The following is a 10094-nucleotide window of genomic DNA, read 5'->3' as shown; positions in this document are numbered from 1 at the left end:
GCCTCACTATCACATTGCAGTATTGCCAGTAGAGGTGCGTTGACAGGAGTGGCACTCCTGTCATGCTCCTGTCGTATAGAGGATCTTTGACTAGTGTTTTTTTAGGGGGTTTTGGGACCCCAAAAAAGGGAGACGTGTCTTTGAGAAGCTTCTCAATCCTCCACGGCGCGTCGACATGTTTTTGCAGTAGATCCGTAAAACAACAATAAATAAATATGAAAATGACACTAATAAAAGTGTAAAAAAACCAACAATGAAACAAATTAAAAATGATCTAAATAAAAGTGTAATAAATAATAAAAATGAATTAAAATGACTTAAAAAAACAAAAAAAATGTAAAAAAATAATTTTAAAAATGCCTTCAAATTAAAAAAAAATTAAGATGACTAAATAAAAGTGTAAAAAAAATAACAGAAATAAAATGATTTAAAGTGTAAAAAATAATACAAAATAAAAATGGCTGAAATAAATGTGTAAAACGTAGTAAAAATAAATGAAAATAAAAATGACTGAAATAAATGTGTAAAACATAGTAAGAATGAATGAAAATCAAAATGACTTAAATGTGTAAAACAATAAAAAATAAGTGAAAATCCAAATGACTTATAATATTAATAATGTAATTTTGAAATACGAAAGAAAAAAGACATTGTAAAAGAAGAAACAAAAATCGTTGGAAAATTGTGTTGGGAAAAAAGTAAAAAATGATGTGAATAAAGTCAAAATATTATGAAAAGAAAATGTATGAATATTATTTAAGAAGAAAGTTGAAATATTTGGAAAATAAAAAACAACCACAGCAATAATGTGAAAAAAGAGTAAAGACTGAAGTTCATAGTAATACTAGGTAGGCTTTTTCACGTGTATCACAAAGCTGAGATGCAGTTTTTTCTTAAAAATGATCAAACTTCTTTTTACGTCTTGCTTTACAAAACACCAAAGTGGCAAACTTGCATCCTTCCATTTTTCACTATGAAAACTTTGGAACACCCCGGGCTAACGTTTTTACAATAGATCCTTAAAAACAGCAGCGCACTCCCATCATATAGAGGATCTTGCTGCAGGTCCTTGACATACTCTTGCTTTAAATCATCTTCCTTTCAGGGCCATCTCCTTTCCAGGGTCTACAGATGAATGCCTGACTCTGAGGAGCGTCATCCACGTTCTAGGTGTAACATTTCCATTTAAATGCGGCTTCTGAGCCTTTTAATAGCCTGACGACCGACTTTGCGCTGCTGCTTTCGGGGTATAATCAAGCTGGCACCTGCCGGGCCATTGCACAGCCTGACAAGATGATGAGAGCCAGAGAACAGATGTCAAGGCGTGCCATAGGTGGACATCTACACAAGTGCTGGTTCTCACTGCTGGCGTCATTGTTGATAAAAAGACATTACAACTCCTATTATTACGCTCCCTAAACTGATGCATGGCGTCGTCTCAACCACTCCCCCCTCCTGTCTAATGACCCCGCTTGTCTTGAGCTGAAGTCTAATGGCTCGGTGATGGTCTGCGTGACAAAGGAGCCATTAGGTGGGAGTCTCACCGTGTCGTACGCCGTGACTACGACGGCCACACTGCGGCAAAAAGATCATGGAAATCATGAGGAGCATCATTGGGAAAGAAACATACAGCAACACTTTTGTTTTTCATATCTTTATTTAGTCAAAGTAGCTCTCTGGGTGAATCTAATCCATTAGTTTGTGATAAAAAAAAACCCAAAACACTAATACAAAGGAAAATAAGTACATGAAATGATGGATGTATTTAATACTGGAGCCAGGAGGAGGTTGATGTTAAAATATGAACACATTCCACCAAACAACGTCAATGATTCTTAATTGCAATGGAGCTCAATGAGGGGAACCCTCAACACAAAAGACGTGGATATATATTGTTTCTTTTTATTGGAGCTTCTTTTACTTGGTGCCTTAAATACACATTGAGACACCCTACAATAAATGTTTTTTTTTTTTAATGGAAATAAGTTTTGCAGGGATGTCTTACAAGGTCGTAAAATACAGGTGAAAGCGAAAACATTTATGACGTTGCTTAGCACCTTAACAAATATGCTTTTTAAATATTTTTTAGACACCTGACAATATGCTTCCATGTTTTTTTGGTATGCTAAGAACAGGTGAATGTGGATTACTTTTTTTTTTTTAAACAAACATTTTTTTTTATGTTTAGTGCCTTCATACGTGAGCTTTAACATTTTTGAGACGCCATTTTAGACAATCAGCTTTGACAGTTTTGTTTTTTTTAGTTAATCTATCTTACAGGGATTTCTGCTTCACAACTATAAAATAAAAGGTGATTGTGGATCCATTTTTTTTCAGAAAAAAGTGGTTTTTTTAATAACACCTGGCAATAAGCTTGGACATTTTTTGGGGTAAATACATTTCACGTGGATTTGTGCTCAACAGCCAATGAAATGACGTTCAGTGCAGACATCACTGCTGAGGGGGGGGTTTCATTGTCTTAAAAATCGGTACGTTGCGATTAAGCAAAGTCTCAAATATTTCCGCTTCAACTGGATCTCCATTTGTAGCCCGCTTTGAGCTGAGCTGAACGAGCAACCGTGTTGAAGCAAAACCACAAAACATGAAACATGATTGGCTCCAGTGTAAGCTGTCCAAAAAAGGTTGAGAACAAGAATGGGGTGGGGGTTCAATTTCAAGGTCAAAGTGCACAAGAAGAGTGTAGAATAAAAAAGAGCAAGAACCCAACTCAGTGTCTATGTACAAATATGACGCGAGTAGTCGAAGTCCAGAGTGAAATTTAGCTGCACAACTTACTTCAAAGTCTTTGGCATGAGCGGCCACATTTGCAAGGTTTATCGCCACTTTATTCAAAATAAATTAAAAAACTCAAAAGTTTTTTTTTTTTTTTTAACAATTTATTTTCTTCACCATAAAATAACTGCTTGGATGCCCACCTAACAAAAAAGGGGGGGCTATCAGGATGAATATTAATGCTACAAAACACAGCAATACTGTACAGAACATTCATGGTTGTTTTCAGAATAATTACAGCTTGTCAGCGTCCCACGTCACATAAAGTCATTAAGCTCCGCCTCCAACGCCGCCACCATCTCATCAGCCTCGGAGGAGCTGCACTCCTCCTCCTCCTCCTCCTCCTCCTCCTCCTCTTCTCCTTCTTCTTCCTCCTCCTCTTTGGAGGACTCGTCAGCCTCGTTGTCGTCTTCCTTGGCGTCGTCGTGCTTTCGTTTGTGGCCCCTGCGTGGACCAGAAACCACGTTTTAGACAGAAAACCCTCACCAAACTTGTACGCAAACACCAACGAGTGGAGAACCCTGACCTAAAGGCTTTTAAAATAACATTAATAAAGATAAAAACATCCATCAGGTCGTCAAATCCGCGACGCTACGATGTTCCAGTTAAATACAAAAGGACAACAACAGAAACAACAACAAAAGAAGAAAATCATTTGCTGGCCTGAGCACAGCACGGCCCCTTGAGAGTTACAATTAACACACACACGCACGCACACACACACACACGCGCACACACACACGCACGCACACACACGCGCACACACACACACACGCACACACGCACGCACACACACGCGCACACACACACACGCACACACACGCACACACACACACACGCACACACAGCAGCTCAGAGCAGAAGAAATTCAAAAGGATTGAGAGAAGCTGCTAGAAAAAGACAAGTCCTCCTCGCTCGTGCTCAGCAAGAAGGTGGCCGTGAGGAATTAAGACTGCAGACGCGACACAGAGGAGTGAAAAGTACAGGAAGTAGCGATCACTCCTATGAAGTGGAAATGAATGTCGGTAAAAGGTGACGGTTACGTATGACTGTGGAGGAGCAATTGCGTTTCTTGTATGACGCATCTTTGTTGGAGCGAGCGTGCTGCAGGTTTGGACTTTGTGGATGGTTTTGGGGTCTTTCTGTCGAATTCTCTTAGAAAGAAGTGGCCGCCATGTTTAACTGGTGAGGAGCGATCGCATTCATTATAGGACACGTGTCTATTTGAGAGAGCTTGTCGCGGGTTTGGACCCTCTGGAGTCTTTTTATTGATTTCTTCCATTCAGCTTGATGGTTCTCACATATACTCTTACTGTGGAGGAGCAATCGCATTTAGTTATTTGAGCAGGCGTGCTGCAGGTTTTGACTGTGGATTATTTTGGAGTCCTTGTATTCTAAAAAGGTGACCGTTATCATGCGGAACTGACGAGGAGCGATGGCACTGCGGTGCCACTGCAGGTTTTCTTTCCAGCCGGTCACCAAAGCAGGTGACTATAATGATGGACGCCTTCAATTTGACGGAAGGAGCTCATCACTTACATCACCTGCTGGACAGAACACCTGCGGCGTTTGCCGCGTGCGCTCCATGACTTGGCTGCACTTCGAGCACGCACGTGTGTGCGTATGTTAGCAGAAGAAGCCAATAATAGCGGCCGATGTATTGTTCATTGAAGGGTTGCAGACATCCGCTTGTGGATCATCGGCCCAAACTCCCACCTGTCATCCTTCCACCACATTTGGTGCAAATGCTGCCTCTAAAGTGTCCACTTGTGTGCAGAAGACAGTAAACAAGCCATCCTTCCTTCCAAATAAACCACTTGGCTGCACCAGCCAGGAGTTCTTTGCATCATGCTAATGAGAAGTGGAAGGGTCGTCCACTTATTATTGGGGGGGTCTGACACCAGCCCTTTCCCCTTCTCATTAGAGCACAGCGCTGTCACACAGCCTCCCGCCACAGCAGGACTGTGGTTTGGTGTTCATTAAAGGTTAGATGTCAGCTTATATCGGCCACACGGGCTCGCTGACGGGACGGGCTCGGCGGACCCCCTGTAGACGTTACGTCGGGATTGCGACAACACGACACGTTGGAGGCTAGCTGGTCAGGAGGGTAGCGCCATGAGCGATGATTGACTGTTTGCTAGAAATGTCAGAAAGATGAGGCACCTTCGTCTAGTAGTGGGAGTCATCTTGCCTGGGATGCTTAACTCTTTCAATACCACAGACGTACTACGGAAAAAGGTAGAAACTAACTTTTTTTCCGATGAAAGACGGGGGTCTAATCTTTCTTTTGGTAGGTTCCATGTTTATTTATATTATTGCGTGTCCCTTGAACCATCAGTGTAGAAGGTCTGAAATGGCCGCCACTGAAGGGGTCGTCTTGGAGAATGGCTGGGATGAACGAGTTAATGAACCTGCTTGGGAAATGACTTTGCATGCAAGGACACTACAAACGCATTTTAATATGAAAAAAAACAACATTTTTTTCTCTCTCCCGTCAATTAACAGCAGCGACAACTGGGGGCGGTGCCAATGAACTCCACGCATGGTCGCATCCAATCTCAGTCGTTATCTATTAATCCCAACACCCACCGACTCGCTCCAAGGGAAAAGTGGAGCAAATCCTTCCTTGCCGTGTTTTTTTTTGTGGCAGAAAAAAAAAAAGCCTTTCCCTTGATCTGTTTTCATTCTAGTTGTGGATTCTTGTTCGACTTTTTCCACACTCTCCTGAAAACCTTTCTACCGAGTGCCACTTGTGACAGCGACTTCCTGTTTGGGTCTCCTTCACTTGCAGCGGGATTGTACAACGTAGCACGCTTGCATTCCGCTAGGCTGTGATGAGTTCTGGGGTCCACCATAAGGCCCCGTGCTCTCGGAATAATGAACTTCACTGTTTGCTTAGTCAGGCTGTCAAAAGGCAAGAATAAGCGAATAGAAATACCAAAAACTGCAAGTAATCTGACCCGCTTCTTTTTTTCTTCCTCCTGGCCCGTGCCTTCAAGCTGCTTGTGTCAGCACTTTCCCCCGCCCCTTATTGTTCACTTATAGCTTAATATGAAGCAAAAAAAAAAAAAAGTGCACCTCAGGGGGAAAACACGAGTGCATGGCTACACGAAAAACTGCAAAAATTGAACAAATAGAGCAAAAGGGTGAAAAGAAGTTGAAATGTTGACATGCATAAATGACCCAAAGCTTTATCTTTAAATATGTATCAATATTTAATCATTATTTGTATTATTTAATAATCATTGGCAGGTCTGCATTCGCCACACATCTTCAGTGGTCAACTTAAGACTGTTTTATTCTTTGTACTTTTATTTTGTTATTTATTATTAATGGCGCCGCCTTGACCTCGGAACTGATTACTTACATTCCCGTTGTTTCCAATGGCAACAATAGTTCCCAAACAGAACGGGCTGTGCACACAATGAGGGATTCCACTCTGATTTCCAAAGGCTGTACCGTGCATGACAGGAGGCTGGATAAATACAAATCACACTCTTAAGACCGGACCCCTAATCAACAAAGTGTGGCTGCGACAGGTTGTAGCTTCTTTTAAACACACGGACAGCAACTTTAACCACCGCTGTTTGGGAAGCGTCCACTGCCGTGGGAAATGATACAACTATTAATCACAGTACGTCACAAAATGGCAGCTCGGCATGAAGACGGCGCCTCGTTAGGAGTACCTCATTATACAAGCCACCTTCTTTCGCACCGGGGCAATTAGCACGATGTGGAGCGAACACTTTTAGCACGGCGCTCGCCCCCTCAAATGGCTGATGAGGTAGGAGGGCATGGAGAGCGGGGAGGAAGGACTATGAAAGTAAGTTGTTCTTTTGCTTTGCTTTTCATTTTCCATGTTAGGGCTCATGTTCAAAAACATGTTGCCTTTAATCATCGTTTCCTTGGCCTTGTAGCCGGGCTTCATAGTGCATAATAAATACATCACTTTCATTTGCACACTCGTAACATCCTTAATGAAAACCTTATCCTCCACTGGCCCCTACTCTTTAACGCAGCGTTGATGCTGATAAGAGAATACAATAATCCCTCCTTTATCACGGTTCACTGGTTCGGTGAATTCCCTCAGAGTAGGATTCCTTTTTTAAAAACCAGATATTTGAATAGAGGATAGAAGACCTGTTACAGACCTTGTAAATACACTTCGACACTGATAGAGACAGGAAATAACACACCTACAGTCACCTTTACCCTCCTATTACCCGATGTAGCAGACATCATCATAAGAGTAATAAGACATCATATACACAGTCCCCCCCCCCCTTTTTTTTTTAAATACTTGCGGGGCGTTCTTAAAGAGTCACACAGAGTTTGATGTTCTTTTACTGCACCTTAACGCCAGCAGGAGTGCTCAAGTTCCAACAAAGGACACTGCTCAGCTCGCACACTTGCCTCCTCCTCGCTCTCTCCCACAACAACAACAACACGTTCTCCTTATGCGCCAGGAACATGAACCCTGAGGTGCGTTCAAGGACATCACAATTTAGAACATCAACAGTGCAGTCCACCAGTCGATGTCTTATATTTGCATTTTAGTTCATTTTGTCATTTTCATGCTTGAAAATGTTTAATTTAGGCCAAAAATATGTAACATTTGCTTCAACCTGCATGTTTATGACTAACAATCGGCCATATCCAACCACGAAACAGCATGTGTTTTTGAGAAACCGTGATCGAGTGGAGCTGTGAAATTCGGAGCACGCTGTGGCGAGGGACGACTGGTGCATCTCTGCAAACACGGAGGTAGATGTACAACATGCCTGCTGCTAATTAAGAAGTCAGCTAGCCTCTTGATGGCTGCTGGATGCGTTTTAAGACCAAGAAACCACCAGCGCTGGCTTGGAAACATGTCCATGTTATTTGGATGTTTTGGCAGCATATAAGCTCTCTCAGCACTGCCACTTACCTATACTAATATATACTGTATGTTCTAATATATACTTACAATGTGTGCACTGTTTAAAACCCCTGCAATGGACAGATTCTCTTTTCCATTATTTCTCACGAGGGCAAATAGTTTGAAATATAAATAAACTGAAGGTCAAACAGCCTATTTTGTTTCATTTTCCACAAAAACAGAATGCAAAAGACTGATAGCGAGCAATAAATGACAAAAGGCTGACAAAAGCACTCAGCAGTCAAGCACTGGCAGCACAACTTAACATTATTCCCTCAATTTGTCTGACAGGCGCCCTCTAACAGCGGCAATCTAAGCCCTAATGCTCCTTTCGAGCATCACTCGTCCACTTACAACCTTTGGTTGGTGGGAAAAATGCTGTCATATTGGAGAAGTCCAGAGGTGAGCAAACTCGAGAGCCAAAATCAACACAGGCAATGCAGCCATGTCATTTTTAAACCATATACAAAATGCAATGGAGCTGTTTTGTTTCTCCAGCCGTGTTAGACGTGTCATTCATCATGCATGGAAGTTTTCAAAGTACAAAGTGCTGTCAATGAGTCGGCTCCGTGACTCCAATAGAGTCGTTTGAACGCACACTAAAGGAAAGACGACACCATTAAGTGCGCTCTTTAGGCTATCAGAAAATCTTTAAAAACTATTACTCACAACAGAGCCTTGGGCTCGTCTAATTAGAAAACTCCAGAAGGCTGACTTACAATATGAAGCTGCGATGGTTCACATTCCTGCTCAGATGTCAAGAGAAAGACGAATTTCAGACCATTTTGATACTAAAAAAACTGGAAGCCATCACGGCAAGGGCCACATACTGAAGAATGAAAGGATGCATTCATTATCATGCATGATATTTTGTATATGCTAAGAAGATTCAGATATTTCAAGAAAAAACTGCATCTCCGCTTTGTGCAAAAACATATTATTAGTATGAACAGTCTTTGTTAGTAAGGGTCCGCTGCGTAATCTGACAATCATAAAAGAACATCTGAAGTTTACATACGTACATTCATCGTGGGAATAAATGTCATATCAATTCATAACGTATTTTAACTGCTCTTTTCACTTACTTATTTTGGAGTTAATATTTGGACCGTTGAACAGATCATTTCCACGTCCATTATTTCCAGTGGCAGGTGGGATCTGCTGTGTGCCCACTTTAAAATGACAATATGGTTTTGAAACCTTAATGGGCATGCTATAAAGCAGTAGAAAAAGACATTTGAAAAGAACATGTCGTCCATATCGAGTGCAAGGGCAGCAGGAGGAAGTGAGAGGGTCCAATTTACGCTGCGGGCTGGACTATATTTTTATTTTGCACCTTTCATGTGGGTCAAAGCAAACAGTGATCAAAAGGAGAGCAAACACTGAGGCGACTGTTTGTGTTCTTCTGTTCGCAGAAGAGTCAGATACGCTGCCAGATTTGAATAATTGAATTTTTTTCCGGGGCGGCGCGGCATATTTTATCCCAACACGCGTGTGCTCAAGTGCGTTTTAATATGATGACACCGCTCATTTCTTCATCCATCAATAAGATTTCACGTCTGGAGAACATGACATACAATGCCTTGCATGCAGACACGCTTCTTATGGAAAGAAATCTAACCCAGCAGCGGCAAACATTATGAGCCTTTTTAACCCCCAACTGCCATTCAGCTTTTTATTTGCAAGCCATTTTGGTTGTGTTGAATAAAGACTCCGGTAGGGGACATTTGCCAGAAGATATTCAGAATTGTCATTTCTGTTCTGGCTGGCGACCAGTCCAGGGTGTACCCCGCCTCTTGCCCAAAGTCGGCCGGGATAGGCTCCAGCATACCCCCAAGACCCTAGTGAGGATAAGTGGCATAGACAATGGATTGATGGATGGATGGAGCAATCCTGTAAGATTTCATTTGGATTACTGGATGTCAATTCTATTTTTGTCCACCAGATGGTGCTACTTTTCCCCATTGAAATCATGCAGCAAATAATGCATGAAAATCATTAATACTGCCAAGCATTGATACATAAAAAATACTCTTAAAAAACAAATACTCTACTTGAATACTTGAAATGTATTTTATTGAAATTGTTACTGTAATATTTTCTTTGTTCTTTATCCATTAAAACAATAATTATGTAAACATACAGGCTTTTAAAGGGTTAAAATACCAAAATATAACCAATACTTGATATGTATATTTCAGGTTGATGTTGTTGACTTACGCATATGAAAATAAATCTAAGGATGCGGGGGCCATTTTGATACTTTAGTTTGGAAAAAAAAAAAAAACAACAACAACAAAAAAACAATACAAAATAAAATTTCACTTTTGTGCTCTTTTTTTCCCTCCCATTGTTTCTGTTTTTGTTGGGGGGGTTTTAAGTT

At 41.3% G+C, this 10094-nt stretch overlaps 1 protein-coding gene across 1 annotated transcript in view; it reads right to left on the bottom strand.

Moving 5' to 3' along the window:
* Positions 1-2875: 2875 nt before the first annotated feature.
* ctdp1 (CTD (carboxy-terminal domain, RNA polymerase II, polypeptide A) phosphatase, subunit 1) overlaps positions 2876-10094 on the bottom strand; it is a 35355-nt gene continuing 28136 nt past the window's right edge. Inside the window, exon 13 of the mRNA XM_054764271.1 lies at positions 2876-3237. Within this exon, the coding sequence (XP_054620246.1) occupies positions 3051-3237 (187 nt within the window). The 3' untranslated portion in view covers positions 2876-3050. The remainder of the gene's footprint in view (positions 3238-10094) is intronic.

The sequence above is a fragment of the Dunckerocampus dactyliophorus genome, chromosome 20 (genome assembly GCF_027744805.1).
Source record: "Dunckerocampus dactyliophorus isolate RoL2022-P2 chromosome 20, RoL_Ddac_1.1, whole genome shotgun sequence".
Taxonomy (NCBI): Eukaryota; Metazoa; Chordata; class Actinopteri; order Syngnathiformes; family Syngnathidae; genus Dunckerocampus; species Dunckerocampus dactyliophorus.
This window is presented reverse-complemented; position numbering and strand designations above follow the sequence as displayed.